The sequence below is a fragment of the Halichondria panicea genome, chromosome 8 (assembly GCF_963675165.1).
Source record: "Halichondria panicea chromosome 8, odHalPani1.1, whole genome shotgun sequence".
Lineage (NCBI taxonomy): Eukaryota > Metazoa > Porifera > Demospongiae > Suberitida > Halichondriidae > Halichondria > Halichondria panicea.
The window spans coordinates 4,143,689-4,160,257 of record NC_087384.1 but is presented as its reverse complement, the minus strand read 5'-3'; the positions used below and the strand labels follow the sequence as shown (position 1 = coordinate 4,160,257).

At 41.3% G+C, this 16,569-nt stretch overlaps 2 protein-coding genes across 2 annotated transcripts; one reads left to right on the top strand and one right to left on the bottom strand.

The window, feature by feature from the left end:
• Positions 1-79: 79 nt before the first annotated feature.
• On the bottom strand, positions 80-16,017 carry LOC135340038 (uncharacterized). Its single transcript, XM_064536324.1, has 8 exons — positions 15,533-16,017; positions 13,024-14,602; positions 12,890-12,953; positions 12,755-12,835; positions 2,198-12,689; positions 1,849-1,994; positions 1,260-1,559; positions 80-383 (listed from the first exon to the last, which is right to left on the bottom strand). The coding sequence occupies exons 1-5, from the start codon at positions 15,982-15,984 to the stop codon at positions 12,391-12,393; spliced, it is 2,475 nt and encodes an 824-aa protein (XP_064392394.1). The 5' UTR covers positions 15,985-16,017; the 3' UTR covers positions 80-383; positions 1,260-1,559; positions 1,849-1,994; positions 2,198-12,390.
• On the top strand, positions 2,750-9,015 carry LOC135340039 (uncharacterized). Its single transcript, XM_064536325.1, has 13 exons — positions 2,750-2,902; positions 2,955-3,177; positions 3,430-3,582; positions 4,520-4,649; positions 4,886-5,062; positions 5,333-5,416; positions 5,628-5,860; positions 6,567-6,859; positions 7,151-7,556; positions 7,777-7,925; positions 8,033-8,175; positions 8,265-8,357; positions 8,662-9,015. The coding sequence occupies exons 1-13, from the start codon at positions 2,750-2,752 to the stop codon at positions 8,870-8,872; spliced, it is 2,448 nt and encodes an 815-aa protein (XP_064392395.1). The 3' UTR covers positions 8,873-9,015.
• Positions 16,018-16,569: the final 552 nt, after the last annotated feature.

Below are 16,569 nucleotides of genomic sequence, written 5' to 3'. Positions count from 1 at the left end.
ACAGTATTATTAATAACAGTGTGCATGCATGTATGTGCTTATTAATTATTTAGTGCATGCGAGTACCATGCATACGAGGTGCATGTGCATGTAATAAATTATTTAACTCGTGAACACCAAAATAACCATGCAGGCCAGAGTCAATGTCAATAGTATATACAAGTTAAAAATTACTCGAGAAACTTTTTAGAGAAGTAGTGAACAAGTTTGCTGCAATACTCTAAATAACTTCTGTGATTGTCTCGATATGCAACAGCTAGGGTAGCAATGTTCAATTTGTCAGCTTCATTGTAGAAACTGACAACCTCTTTTGAGCTCACCACAACGTCAGGGTCATCATGAGAGGGCTTGCTTGTGGCTCTTCCAAAAGTGATGCAGGTGTTCTGTAAAGAAAACATTTTATACAGCTGTTATTATAGAACACTATTGCTTAATTATAACGTTGTATATAAATAATAATATATATGTACTGCAGCAAATGAATGAATAGCAAGCCACCTATAATTATCAATTACAGTAGACCCTCGCTATATTATTATATTCAGGCTCCCTGAAGAATGGCCTCGATATATGCTGGTCATTTGGTTTGGCACGGATTGCTAGCTATAGCTAAGCTATCGATGTTTACTGCAAAAACTCACCCTGAAATGCGGCCACTCGCTATTCCGTATACATGTAATTTATTACGGCTAGATGACGTACGTTTTGGGTGCATGTGGTTTGGCAGAAAAAAAATTGGATTACTTAAATATAGAGAGCATAATGTTTCATTGTCTTCGAAACAGAACTGCAAAATTAGTCCTTAGATTCGAGGCAGGGCCATTTTTCGCTGCAGATATTTTCTGAAATGCAGCCACCACACTATATTTCGGCCAAGCTGCACTGCCGGTGAATTAATTAATGAGAGTTTACTATTATACAGAAAATAACGACAAAATGGCTTTTTATACTGCTCTACAAACAAAACAAATTAAATGACATGCACTGTGATGGCAGTGCAAGAGAAATCACATAATTATAGAATGAGGGTAGTAGGTAGACTGTAGTAGGTAGACTGTAGTGCTATAGGAATGTACGCGCGATACAAACTATAATGTAAGCAACTATAATTATACATGAAATCGCGGCTTTTAATCGAGGAAAGGTTGATTGCAGGCATAATGTTTTCGGATCGAGCCTAAAATTGGCCAAACTAATTATTTCTAGCACTACGGTATGAGTCCCTGAACGTGCATGCACTAACAGAGAGGAGTACTCACCGCTTCTTTATGTTTGTGTCCTCTATCAAGTCTCCACAATGCTGTGACGTGCTCCACTTCAGCACAGATGGTGGTGGGCTCTCCTCGCATCACCACCACCAAGTCACCATGAGGGTCACGTCCTATAGGTGTACCAGCAGCTGTCAGAAGAACTAGACGAGGTTGAGGACTGAGTCTTGAAAGAAAAGCTTTACAACTGGGTCCGGAAATGGGTTCAGCTTCAGGTGGACAGGCAAGGTTTATAGCTACATCAATGCACTCTGAGCTTCCTGGACAAACCTCCACTTTGATAGAGACAGTCTGGAAAAAAGAAGAATATACAACAGCCATCTACCAGCTTATAGCAAGGGCTTAAGTACATTGTATATTGATAGTAACATGGTATACGATTCATAATGCAACATGCTTGTCCCACAATGGCCATCACTCACGTGTAAGTTATTTGTAAATGCAACACAAGTGTGATAGCCAACAGGACACAAGATAAAGCTAAGTCCACTATTAACCATAGGCTATCGAGAACATAATTACAGCACAGCGGTTGCATGTATAATAGTAATGGAGACGCCTTCTGTTGTAATGTACATACCTTTACCAAGAAGTTGCAAATTCTTGTTATGTTACTGGGATCATGTGACATACATGTAAGTAGAGAGGGGATTTTGTCAAAGTCTTCTCTGGACTGAATTAGCCAGAGAATGTTAGCATTGGGTATTTGTTGAGTATGTTTTCCTCCTGCACAAACACAAAGATAGAGTAAACCTGTGCAAATTCCATCTTGATCTAATACACTAATTCTACGTATCTAGGTATATAATGGGGAAGAGATATCCCCCCTATTTATGACTTTATATTGTTTTGTGGGCTTATGAACGTGTACGATCATTATGCGTACGTTAATAAATTGACAGTGCAACTATCCACCTATGTCTACTAACCTGCTGCAACTCCTACAACTCTTTCAATTGGGGGATGTCTCCCAGTTCGTTTCAAATCAGCCATAAACGGGAACACCTCGTTGGTTTTGAATTTCGTCGAATCACAGAGAGCCCTACTGAGTCCTATGTAACAATCTAAGGTGTCCTTCTCTCTGATTAAAGTGATAATTCCTTTGGCTTGAGCAGCAAAATTACCATCGTAATGTGTCGTGATGCTCTTTAACTCGTCTTGAGTGAGAGCTTTTGGTTTCAATCTAGTTAGCTTATTGATCCACACCATTCCTTTGAGTGTATCTAAAATATGATCTTCATGATTAGCTAAAGCTTCTCTGTAAAACCCAAGATATTGATCGAGTTCGAGTGATGAGGCCATTTTTAGTTTTTATTGAATCAGCAGGGCTCAGCCTGAGTTCAAAGGTGATAATTCACTGTAAATTATCACCTTTGACCTACATTAATTTTTTAGGCATCTTTCATATCTCAGAGCTAGCTAGCTAGAGAGTTTTGCTGAAATATCCGTGTATAGACACTCTATATCTAACTCCAACCTCAATGGATGTAGGACTAGGAGATCAGAGCCAATTGATCATCAAAGGAAAGAGTGGATACTTGTTTGTAGAAGAATCTTCTAAACTGTATCTGCCCTCCAGCAAGCTTGGAGAGGATGAAAACTTTCACAGTGCTGCACAGACATGTCTGAAAGAGGTCTTTAAAATTGTGTATTGAAATCAAACCTATTGTCGCTTTTCACTTACAGGTTGTGTGCATTGATGCCGAGATCCTTGGCATTGTGAACATTCAGCACCGCAACTGCAATGGCCTTAGGAAATGTACAGTGACATACTATGCTGAGCAGAGGCCTGGTCGAGGCAGCTTTCCTGAGGTCCCCAAGGTCAAGATAAAATGGTTCACACCACATCAAGCCAAGCAACTACCCAACTTCAGTATTGTGAAACTTATAAAGAAGGTTGAATCTGGAGGTTAGTGAGTCAAGAACATAATTCATGTCATGATAATACTGTAGCTAAGTGTGGTTCTAAGCCTTATGCCTGGCTGACTGAGTGATACATAAATACTATACGTTTGTACATTGACCATAAGTAATAACATTGCTCATGCATGTGTCTGATCATTGGCCATGTTTTGCAGTTATGCTGAGGCTATCTAGTGCATGTAAAACAATATAGTGGTGTGTAACTGTTCCTTACATGTAGCTTATTGGTATTTTTCAGTTGCCATTGGTAACCTGTGTCCGACTGGTGTTCTGGAAGGGACAGAGGGAGACGGGAGGAGTGAGGGTTCACTCAAGAACCTAAGGCCTCAGTTCAACAGAGGTACTTCACTGGAGGAACAGATGCTCACACAAGCTGGATACGGAATATTTGGTCAGTTCTTGTTCGCAAGCTGTACATCGAGAATGTTCTTGTTTGTGTGCCAGCATACAGAAGCTATTGTGGTAGAGGTGTGCTTGTACACACCCTTACTTGAGGCAGGATAACTTTTTTCTGTCCTACTGTATGTACGTATATAGTACAGTCATATAATTATGTATGTGAATGAAGTTTTTGCCACAATTGGACGATCCCAACTACAGTTGCGAGCACTCAAAGTTAGCTCTCAAAATAAGCCCAATCACCAACGCCCATGTTTTTCTTTGGATTTGCCTCAAAGTAATTACCGTATTCTACCGAAATTACACTCACCCTAATTGCATGTTACACTGCAGCTACAGGTGGGATAGGCTTAATTTCGAAAACTGCAGTTTTGGCTCAATAATATTACACCCACCCAGGTTTTTGCCTCGAAATTACGCCCACTCATTAACTTAAGTATTTTTTGTCAGTCCGAGCGCTTAATACATCAATATATACAACAGTTGTAATGCATGGGTAAAGTAGCTAGGTATAAAAAGTATACAAGTTCAGTGAGTCTGCGCGTCAGAAGGTTCCTCCTTGTCACGTGAATAGAGATTCAGAGAAGATTGTCATTGTCCTATGCAAACAGGAGCAATAATTATTGGCCAAATCTAGTCTTCAGAGCTAACCGGCTGACACAATAAACTGCTATTGACAACTACTCAAGATTGCCTCACTTCCTAGTGAGCGTATTCTTGAAGCAAATTAGCCCAGGAACTTTCGCTCAAAAGCTTGGAGGGGTCAGCCGTAATTTCAGATGTGGGCGTAATCTCAGTAGAATATGGTACTAAATAGTTTCCAAATCTTTGTACATGTAATGTAAGCATGTTTAGTACTGTGATGGTGACCAACAAGTGAGGTGACTGACTTGGTGGTCACTGAGATTACTCTGATTGTATTTCCTCAGAGTCTGAGCAGATAGAGAAGCTGTTTCAAGAGCATTGTGATTCTCCTGGTGGGAAACTGAACCTGGAGCAGTTTACTGCTATCATGTCGAAATTGGGCTACAACTCTGAGCACTGCCTTCAATGCTTTAAGTAAGATTTGTACATTCAAGCTAGTGTAGCACTCTACTTACCTTTAATTGAGGCTGGATTGGTTAATATGTAGTTTTGTGTATGCACGTGCATACTGTAGCCTTTTCATTGTTTAAATATTTCTGTACAAATATTATACTCAACGACATTTCAAGGAATATGTGCTAGTTTACGGTAAGACTTTACTGCCGTTTTACATACCGTTGCACTTTTTACAATCTTCCTCCCCTTTGCAGAGCCATGCAAGTGCCTCCAGTAGAGTCTGGACTATCTCTGTCTGAGTTCCGTGTGGGGTTAGCAGCGATGGACCCCCGCACAGTGCATGGTGACCTCTGTGCACAGTTTCGCTGCCAGTACATCTTTAAGTTTTACAACACATCTGGCCTCGAGAGACTCAATTATCAGGACTTCCAGTGAGTTTGTGCGTATAATTATTAGATGGTGCATCTGTTGTGACAAGTACAATCATATCCTTGTACATATCATTGTCCATTAGGAATAAATTCCCCCAGTTGAGTTATGCTCGTGAATACTCTTACGTTTTTATGCAAATAATTGTGCTTGAGATATTGTACACTGCACGTACATCACACAGCCCTAGATCACATTCCTAGGGCTGTAGTAAGTCAAAGTGCATGTCTTTCTACATATATTTTGCGGTTGAGTGCTAACCTTACCTCCAGGAGAATGTTAGCGGACATAGTGAGATTGAAGAAACACAACATTAAGGAGGGAGATTGGGAGAAGCTGGCAAAGGACAACTGGAGGCGAGTGTATAGTAGTTATAATAGTACATGCACTGTTTGTACATACATTTGTGGAACCAAACATGCAGTTGAATAAATCTTGTCTTACAACAGTATTGTTGGGATATCCTCAGTTGTGAGGACATTCTCAGGATTGTCTTGAAAGCGTCTCTTGTGGACATTATTTCATGTACATGTACATGTATCTCTAACTGTTCTCTCAACTATGCAGTCACTTCGGAGTGTCCTTGAGTGAGACTCTATCTCTGGATGAGTTCCTGAGGGTGGTGGGCCAATTAAAGTTCCGAGGGACCTCTGTTCTCTTCCGTCTCTCCTCTCCCCCTATCCAGCGCGCTCTCTCTCCTCTTCGAACCATGGCAGAGCCAGTGAGCCCGTCTTTTACCTCTAAGAAGAGACCCTTTAACTTACCTGATATAAAGGATGAAGCAGAAGATATGGACACAAGTAAGTTATACCTGATCAAGAGAGTATAATTGTTATATCTTTCACATTTGGCCTACAACGCTACGCGCCTCTTGTAAAAGCCTACTGCTGACTGTGCGCAAAGGACCATAAAACTGAACATTTTACGTAAACAAAGAACACAATTTCATATTGCCATATCACATACACAGAGCTCCAGCTAGAGAAACAGAGAATATTGATACAAAGTATATGGTGTGTGTATTTGACTGCATTTCAAATCGCAGTTCTTTTCTCTTATAAGGCTTTAAGACCTCCGGGTTTACTTTTTCACCTTCCATTCCGTTCGGCCACACTGTTGAAGGTTCAATTTGCAGGGTGTGAGACAGAGGATGGAAGTGGTAAAGGGATAAGCTTGTGCGAGCTCTACAGAACCAGTGATCTAGCTTCTCTCTATAGTGAACTATATAGATCACTGTTACAGTAGTAGATCTAGAATATGCATGGCTTAGTCTTTGAGACAAGCATATTAACAATCTCACCAATGGTTATTTAATGTGCAAGCAGTCGATACCAGGCCCTCTGACTCTGAGCGACCTATCAATAATGAAGAGTGGAAGTGGGCGTGGGGCTATTTAGTTGTGCAGTTGCACAGCTTACTCTAAAAATAGCAGTTTGTCGTGCATACAATACAATCATTGTAGTTCCGTATAGAAAAACTGTCAGGCAACCCATTCCGCCTACACAGCTTCTTTGCCGCAACTGAACAGCAAGTCTGAGAGTGAAGATGTGTCCAATAGTGGTGACAACAGTGGGAAGCTTTCCTCGTCTGTCAGCGATGACAATATGGACGACCTTTCAGATGATGATGGTGATGATATCACCATTGCAACACACTTTGTGAAGGTCCGTCGTAGTGGAGCTTTGAGTGATGTGTCCACATTGTGGGACCTGATGGGCACTGAGGCCATCTCTGGGAGTTTAGATGCCTTGGATAGACCAGGATTCGACAGACTGCCCTCTATCAATGCCTTCGATAAGGTGAGGGAGTTGCAGGTCTTTGTATGCTTCATTAGTTTTACGATACACTTATTTGTGATGTGGTAGCTAAGTTTTGGCTTAGTTGTATAAGGGCTTCTAAATTGTAGGAGGCTGCTGGTCTGCCTGTATACAATGTCATGTGTTAATTACTAAGTACAAGTATAACATACAGTAATTATTATTATACTGTTAATATAGCGTTGTTAATATAGCGTTGTTAATATAGCGTTGTTAATATAGCGTTGTTAATATAGCGTACGTTGATGCGAATTTCTAACTTTCTCCTTGAAGCAATCCAAATCCAATGAGATGCTGTCTGGTCTCCGCTACTTTGAGCATGCTCTCAAAGACAATGGGCGAGGTCAACCAAAAGCTGCTTTCTCCTGGGGTGCTGTTGACATGTTATCTGTTGCCAAGTGTTTCATACAGATTTGCACCAGAGCAGCTGACATATTTCAGAGTGAATCTCGACTGCTTGAAGTTGCTTCCCCTTGTTACGTCCTTGGTGACATTCACGGGAACTTTCACGATCTTGTGTGCTTCGAAAAAGTACTATGGCGGATGGGTCCCATTCTCACTCCGGCCACGTTCCTGTTTCTAGGTGACTACGTGGACAGAGGTCCTCATGGATTTGAGGTGGTGGCCTACCTCCTGGCACAAAAGCTTCTTATGCCCTCCAAGTTCCTACTCATTAGAGGTACATGTGTAGGTGTTGTGCTGTGCGTTATGTTACTGTCACTGTACAATACTATAGAAATACTACTGGAAATGCACACATCATCAATCTCACTCACAACGCCACCCCAATTGTGGCCAGATACATTAATTTTTACATATCTACTCGTTATACTAACAAGATGATCAATAAAACCTTGTTTGGAGGATCAATTGATAACGTTTCCTTCCATCTTACATAGGGAACCATGAAATTCGTGAGGTTCAAGAGACGTTCTCTTACAAGGAAGAGTGTCTGGAGAAGTTTGGAGCTGACCTGGGGGCTGAAGTGTGGGAGGCAACCAACAAGGCCTTTGACTACATGCCTATTGCAGCTGTCGTTGACCGCAAGGTATATATTATGTTGGGGAGGACTAGGAAGCTAGCATGCGTACATTATTTTGTCTTGTAAATTGTTAAAGTTTGTAGACTGTAGTTAGATAGTTTGTCTGCCCCCAGGTGTTCTGTGTCCATGGCGGCATACCGTTCCCATCCCCTGGGAGGGAGTACATCTCTGCCATCAACGATGTGCCTGCTAACCTGCCCAACCCTATGGGCCAGAGCGACCTGGCCTGGGACATCATGTGGAATGACCCCATCAGGTACGCATGCCTTGCATACATGTACATGTAGCCTTTTGTATGGAATACGAACATTGTGTGGTGTCGAATTGAGAGTCTGTTGGTTGCAGGAGTGATGAGATTGACCCTGCTATAGAGGTACATCTCGGTGAAAACAAGGGGTTCATTGACAATTTTGCCAGGGGGACTGCTCACATGTTCAGGTGCATACTCGGAGTTCTGTCTGTAAAACTGGCATTGTCAGAATTTTACTAATGTATTTGTCGCGTGTATCTGCATGCCTGTATGACCATCTACGTACAGTATAATACATGATGTAGATGTGTGCCATAACTTCTTGACCGGTCTTAGAGACACTCATTGCCCAACTACCCTTTGCTACTCATAGAACCATTCAAACAAACCTGCATGGTGCTATAAATAAATATAATTTATTTTATGAGAAGCTGCTTGTATTTATACGTTCATGTATTTGATAGAGAGAATAAATTAGTCTTTCCTATGTAGTTCCGATGCTCTAGAAGATTTTCTGAAGAGGAACAGACTCTCTCATGTGATACGAGCCCACGAGTGCAAGGCAGCTGGTTTTCAGATACAACAGCGTGGTCGTCTGCTCACTGTTTTTTCGTCTTCTCACTATTGTGGTTCTACCAACGAAGCAGCCTGTGTGCTCATCGATAACAAGAAAATAAGAACCATTCGTCTTGATACTACCTAGGAGATACTCATTTGATTTGTTGTGTTAAAATGTTTATATTAATTTTTTCGCTGGTTGCACAAACTTAGTTTTTCATCACTTGTATATATTGCACACTCCATTTTCTAACGTTTTGAGTTGACATTACACCGTTTATACATAGATCTCTATTTAATGGGTACTACCACTTAAATTTGGTCATTTAAACGATAGATCTAACTGTTCTTGACCTTGGGGCTTCGCCCTCTCGTCCTCGGAGGTTTACTGCCATAAATTCTGATATGCGATGTAGTGGACAATAAGTATAACATTAAGACCCGCGTGCCAGTGTTATGGCATACCATATATAGGGCGAAATTTTCGAGGCACTTAAGCGGAATGGCCTCTAAAAGCATTTTGTTGACTCGTGGGTACTGCTTACTGGAAGCCACCCCCCCTTTAAACATTATAGCTAATTAAAGAACAAATTATTATTCTTGGAAGCCCCTCAAAATTTTCACGGTATTACACTGGGGCAAAGTGACATTTGATGACCTGAGCCGACCCCCACCCAAAACTTCAAATCATTGCTTTTATAGGGACACACTCACTAAGGCATGTTGTGGTTCAGTCAGGAGTGGTGTGAACGTGTATTCATGCACTCCTGGTTGTTTTGCAAGACAACGAAGTAGTTATATATATTACATGGAAAATTGTGCCACAAACAGATTTATTCAGAGATTTATTAGCCCTTGTAGAAGATGTGATCTCGGGCCTAAATTCCTTTGACCTAGCCCCCTCCTGAGAAGGAGGGGGCTGATCCATGAGACTACCTTTGACCATGCATGCATGGCCACAATTATCTTCGATCCTAGGCCGCACTGAAGATGGAGGCCTTGTGAAGGAGGCTAGGCCACAATCTACTACGACAACTAGAGCACTGAAGTTCAAACCCTCGGCGTTAAATTGAAGTTTAGTGAGACTCTGCCCCTCCCTCGCAACAGTCCTCATTAACACCTACAGGGCTCCGTCTGAGTTGTTCGTTGATGGGGACACATACTCTTATCAGTCAGGAAGAAACCACTCAAGGAGACCCATTGGCGATGCCCATGTACGCCCTGGCAACGGTTCCCTTGATCAACAAATTAAAAGAAAATGTAAACGACATCAATCAAGTCTGGTATGCAGATGATGCTTCAGGGTCTCGGACAATCAACAGTCTACGTCTATGGTGGGATATCATAGGCCCCAAATTCAGCTACTTCCCCAACCCGAGCAAAACCTGGCTTCTCTCGAAGGTGAATTGTCTTGATTCTGCAACAATAGCTTTCGCAGGCACAGCAGTGAACGTCACCTCAGAAGACAGACCCTACCTTGGAGCAGCCCTCGGTACTAAAGACTATATGCAGTCATTTGTGGCTGACAAGGTTCAGGGCTGGGCTGACGAACTCGAGCTCCTGTCAATCATTGCCCAAAGCCAACCACACGCTGCTCATGCTGCGTTTACCCACGGAATGAGCAGCAAATGGTCATATCTCACTCGTACAATGCCGAATCTAGGCCATTGCCTAAGCCCTCTGGAAGCAGTTATAAGAACCAAATTGATCCCTGCACTCACAGGCAGACCACCCCCAAACGACATCGAGCGTAACCTCCTGGCTCTGCCTGCCAGACTTGGTGGCATCGCATTGGCCAACCCCACCGTCTCCACTGACACTTAGTTTCTCTCCTCCACCAAAATAACCGCGCCCCTGACCGAGGCAATTCTATAGCAAGACCCTCACTACAGTACTCAGCAGAGATAATAGACCACCAGCTGAAGGCAAAATTGGAGGTGCACACTCAGAGAAGAGAACATTCCAAACAGTTATCGGAACACCTGAGTGAATCCCTAACACACTCGCAAAAGCGCTCTATGACCCTTGCCCAAGAGAAAGGGGCCTCATCTTGGCTCACTTCGCTGCCCATAGAAGAATACAGCTTTGCGCTACACAAGGGAGCATTCCATGATGCTCTAGCTCTTAGGTACAACTGGCAGCCCACCCGCACCCCGCTATCGTGTGGTTGTGGAGCCAAGTTCTGTGTAGAACACGTCCTCTCCTGCCCTAAGGGTGGCTTCCCCTCACTAAGGCATAATGAAATCAGGGACTTGACTGCTAACCTCCTAACCGCATGAGGTGTGCAGCAACGTTAGTATTGAACCAGAGCTGCAACCTATCACTGGAGAAGCGCTCAGAGGTGCTACATCTAATTCTCAGCCAGGTGCAAGACTGGACGTCGCTGCAAATGGGTTCTGGGGAGGACGCTTCCAAAAACATATCTAGATGTCAGAGTATTCAACCCTTTTGCCCCCTCCAATTCTCACTCCAACCTTACAGCCTGCTACCGCAAACATGAATTAATAAAAAAACGTGCGTACGAGCAAAGAAAGGATAAGAGAAATTGAGAATGCCTCATTCACCCCACTCGTTCTCTCTGCCACCGGAGGTCTTGCAGTTGAAGCAACCGTTTTTTACAAAAGACTTGCCTCCCTACTTGCAATGAAATGGACTAAAATCAGCAATCCAGTGCATTCGTGGTGCCCGCTCAAGCGTTGGTCAAGCCATGAAGACACCGCCCCCTATGGATCTGGCTATGTCAGAACTGCAAATCAACTGAACTCAGCAACATAGTAATTATTTTTGCCATTATTTTTCCTTTTATTTTGTCTAGCTTTATACCGTCTAACCTTTACATGAAAAATTATTTAGGAAAAAAAAAGTTTAGTGAGTCTACAGCCTCGAGTCAAAGCTGCGTGTTAATCTATGGGCCAACGTGCAGGTTAGAGCTTCTTAGCTCATAGATACTATAAATTAATTTATAGTATCTATACTTTATACTTAGCTTTTGCTCGCTTTTATTCGACAATGAAGCTTTAACATTAATTTCAAATTTAAAACTACTACGTTGTGTTGAGGTTATCCATGGCATAAACACAGTGCTATATCGCATCCAGGTGAGTAGACTCAGAATATACAGACAGACACACATGCATGCAAGACAGACTGACCGACTATACTATAACCCGTGGCGCGCCTCGGCTTAATAAACTGCTTTAGTCTCGCACCAACCCCGATTAAAAATTGGTTATCGACCTAGCGTTCAAATAGAAAACATCTGGGGCTGGCTGCGCGAGACTAAAACTGCTTGTGGCACTGTATAATAACTAACATCAGATCATACTGACTTTGTTTCAGGCTATATAGAGCTGTAATGTATTTCTAATGTACAAAAATCATATCGGCTGAGTATTATAGATCTAACTATAGGCCCTATAATTATATAGTCACCACATCCTATAAAAGCTGGATTAGAGCCCTTCTTGTTAATATATACATTGAGAAGCTAAGAAGAGATGGTCACTGAGGGGCATCGTTGGTGCGGTTATGCAACCATGAATCCTGATTGCGTTTGTTTCGTGCACATTTGTCTCTTTCCGTCACAATTGTTACAACTTTAGTCAGTCGAGTATTCATCAATGGTATAATGATTTCTGGGGGACAGTTAATTATTTATGAAGCTTACTTTCTAATAAATCTTGAGGTCAGTGTCAATGCAGTAATTTTTCTAGAACATTCTATCATTGATGGAGATCTTAATGCCAAGTAAAGAGTTCTTAGAGGAGGAGAAGACATGTCTTGCTGAAGCCATTTGGTTAGTATTTCAATAAAACAGCCACTAGGGTCTTGCGGATGCTTTAACTTGATGCAATCCAGTGTAGTCTTATCGATGAGCAGACTCACACCCAACTGTTCCCACTTGGGTATCAAATCCCACAGAAGATCCAAAAGTGTCTTGAAATTCATAGGCTCACGTAGACCTACATAATTAAGATACATTAATAAAACTGTAGCAACAACTTTAATATAATAGCTCGACTCATACATTCTTGGGAGATGGAATCCAATCCATCCATGTCAGTGTCAGTAGATAGTGGTAGCTTCTCAAGTTTCATTCTCTTCGTCTCTATATAATCAAAGATACAATCATGCAGAGCTATTCAAGAAAACTACAGCTTACTTTCTTCCTCCTCAATCGCAGCTGATAAACACGGCCTTTTTATAGAGGGACGCAGCTCTGCAGACTAAATGTATTGTATTTATCAAAACATTAGTGTGGTATATCTCTCTATTATTATAATTATAGGGACTCACTGGATTCATCCACACTTGATAACCTGTTGGTGGGGCAGATGGTTGTTTGTTAACACTACAAGTAACGACATCTTTCTCTTTATGAAAATGAAGCTTGGCTGGGTGTACTATTTCACACAATTGGCATTCAAACGAAACAAAATGCTGGACCTTATTGGTATAGTTTAGCTTGTTCATTACAATGTTTAAGGAAGAGATGATTTGATTCCTAATGGTCCAACATGTTTCTGCTACAGAAAACCTTTCAGGATCATTGGAAAAAACGTCAATTTGTATGTATGCAGGATAAGACATTAGGCGAACTTCACTCTCATATGGCCCATACTGAAACATCACTTGATCACGATAAATTTTGTTTTCTTCAAGCGTTAGCTCGTTAGATTGGTTGGTGATTAATTCAGCCACGGTAAATCCAAAGACACCTCTCGGGACATATCCACTGCTATAGGATATCAATAAGGGGGGTATAGTAGATTGTCTGTACTGCTCTTTAGCTTGGGGCTCAACATGTACAAGTGAGCATGGGAGAAAATACTTATTTCCTTCTAATTCGGCTAATATATGGTAGTGTTTTAGAAAAGCTAACAATTTTCGTCTTGTTAAAAGCTTTGAGTCAGTTATTATCTTATTTACCATATCTTTAGAAAAAATTCCTTTCTTCGAAAACATTTCTTGTTTTGTGCTAGAAACACTATCCAGTGTAAATGTATCTTCAACCAATCTTGTAACATTGCTAAACAAGATTTTGGGTTCAACTACTACAATGTCTTCTAATTCTTTAACCTCGCCAAAATATCGTATTAGTCCCACTTTGAAATGTAAAAATCGGAGAGCTGCAGTAACTTCATCTGGTGTCTCGATACTACATTGATATGCTATCTGTACACAGTCATCATAGCTCAAAATAGGGGAATTCACTAGTCTTAGGGCTATTCCAAATTGCAACCAGCTACAAGGGGTTAACACTCTATAGGGACTCCCTAATCCATCACGTTTTCCTATTCTCTCTACTGTTTTGCGAATACGGTTCAAGTCCTCATTACTGGGGTTGCTGTTGTCAATAGAATGGCATAATAGCTCCTTTTCAGCAAATTCAATCGCTTCTAGTTTGTATGCATCTGTTTGTTTAACTGCTTGTAGAAGCTCTTCGTCAATTTTCTCTCTCTGCTCTAAACTTGTTTTGTCCTTGAAAGTTAAGAAAAACATGATTTTTGGTTCTTGTCCATTTTTCCCTGTAGACATGATGGTTGAAAGTTGCTGAAGTACATTCTCTTTCAGTGTGTGGCTGGAACAGTATGGTGTGGTACTACCATTTCTACTATGGTACACTACAGGGCATTTATTGTTGAGGCCAATGTGAGCTGCAATAACAACAAAATGTAGAGAGGGTCCATTGGTTAGTGCTGGAATCAACTCCTGAAATTCCAGCTGTCCTCCAATATCAGATATGTACAGTGTCCATGGATCGTTAAGGGTGCACATTTTCGTTCGAGCATTTTTCAGGGCTGAGAGAAATGAATCATTTAATTTACGTTCCTGGGCTTGACTTGTACCCAAAGATTGCTGAGAAGTACCTCTCCTAAATTTATTGAAGACATAATGGAAACTGAGAATTTTGACAAAGCATTGTCAATGAGTACATGTGCAGAGTGATGCAGTAAAATAGGACTGCATGGTACAACAGTGGAAAGTATGCTACTGTTACATGCTGAACAATGTGACAGTCCCAAACCAATCAGTTAAAACCGGGCCACTCTAGCACCTGCTGCAAAAAACCTCGTTGCAGGTACGTTCTTCTCGCACTCAAACAAAGTGTATAATATACAGCCTATTATGTAATTATACATGATGATTTTTAAGAGTTGGTGGTTTTGAATGGGAATAGCAGGAAGCTAGTATCGATCCCAATAAATACAAGTAAGAAGTGTCATGGTTAGAGAACACCGGTCGACCTAGTTACCACATGATTTTTAAGGGTTAGGACTCTACGTAGCTGGTACTGTTATACATTCGATTAAAAAACATAACTAGCCGTGCTGCCCCATATAGATATGCAATATAGCTACTCCCTTTTTGTGGAGCAACCCAAGTAACAAGCACTCAAGTGTGAGGTAAACATAGGCAGCTTATACACATGTGCAATACAGCCTGCATTTTGCTTCCATGTGGACTTGTGGAACCCAATTTATTTTCATAAGACGCTTCAATGCTGACTCTGATGTGATCATACGTATAGCCACAGTCACTACCAGGAGCCTTATACATTATTTGAAAGCCATACTCCAGGCTTCTTTGCTAACTCTGCTGTGATCCCAGTCCCAGTGCATGTCTGACCATGCACCAAATGTCGTTCTTAAAGCCTTGCCATACGCTTCACATAAGTATAAATCTAGATTTGAGCATGTTTTCCTATAATTATTACATAAAGTTGAATTGTTGTAGCTTCATGCATGCTCACACATACTCTGTGCATGTCCATACAACCACCAAAGGAAGGTTTAGCACTTACCTTTTCCTCTCCACAGTGTACTTCTTGAATTCAGACATGCCAGAATATTGGTGTGAATAATATTCCATGTCTTCTTCATACTCTTCAATCTCTTTATCGCGTTTATCTGGAAACAGGTACGAACTGATTTGATCACTGTTCACATTTTTCACTAAGAGTGCAGTTTCTTCTTGTAAGTCTTCAATATGCATCCATTCTATGCTACAATCAGACCCTTCTACAGAAACAGTTGACAGTTCGATTCGTTTAGGCTCTTCCATAACCCCCGTACTCTTTTCACCAGTGCTGCATTTCAATCCCAATAGTGATTTTATGAGTGATGTTTTCCCAAACCCCGCATTTCCATGAAGCATTGCTTGCATCACTGTTTGAGTAAGGGACCCATTAACACTAATTGCCTGCTTGAAAGTGGCATAAAGATGCTGATCTTCTGATACAGGAGCTGTACACATGTATTTATTTATAATTAGGTTATACGTATAGTCATGCACACTCGCCTTGAGACACATTTTTTTCATATAGTTTTTGCAGCGACTCCTGGTTCTTAACAATCTCAGAGTTGTTATAGTCATCTCCACTGCTTATGTGGAGGCACCACAACACTTCACGCCAGTTAGGAGCAGGGTGATGATCAATGTAATACTTCAATACTGCTGTTTTCCTCTCCTCATCTGAAGAGCACGCTTCCTTTATATTTGTACGTATTGAGCGGTTAAGTCTGAGACATCGGCCAAGCCCATACCAATCAGTTATGTCAGCTAATGCCTTCTCTACAGCTTCGAGATTCAGTGTGTCATCTGCATTAAAATTGTAATGTTCAAGTAATTAATTAATTAATCAATCAACAAACCGTGACTTTTGGTCAAGTATTTCTTGCATTCAAAAAGTGCTTCTTCCTCTTGTGTGTAGTACAACACCCCAGCTAGTGACTCCCAGGAAGCATTGTACATGTTTTGAACCCAATATTCCATCAATGATTTTTTCTGCTTGGCCAAAACACTATGTTCCTGTTTGATTTTATCCCGGATGCTTTTAGG

What these genes read in the sequence shown, in the direction of transcription:
- LOC135340039 (XM_064536325.1), top strand. Translation starts at nt 2,750, where the DNA reads ATGGATGTAGGACTAGGAGATCAGAGCCAATTGATCATCAAAGGAAAG. An exon ending in CACTGCCTTCAATGCTTTAA is followed by an intron (nt 4,650 to 4,885) that starts GTAAGATTTGTA and finishes TCCCCTTTGCAG; the next exon opens with AGCCATGCAAGTGCCTCCAG. An exon ending in AGCAGAAGATATGGACACAA is followed by an intron (nt 5,861 to 6,566) that starts GTAAGTTATACC and finishes CCGCCTACACAG; the next exon opens with CTTCTTTGCCGCAACTGAAC.
- LOC135340038 (XM_064536324.1), bottom strand. Translation starts at nt 15,984, where the DNA reads ATGTGTACAGCTCCTGTATCAGAAGATCAGCATCTTTATGCCACTTTC. An exon ending in TACACTGTGGAGAGGAAAAG is followed by an intron (nt 14,603 to 15,532) that starts GTAAGTGCTAAA and finishes CAATAAATTTAG; the next exon opens with GAGAGGTACTTCTCAGCAAT. An exon ending in GGATTCCATCTCCCAAGAAT is followed by an intron (nt 12,690 to 12,754) that starts GTATGAGTCGAG and finishes TTAATTATGTAG; the next exon opens with GTCTACGTGAGCCTATGAAT.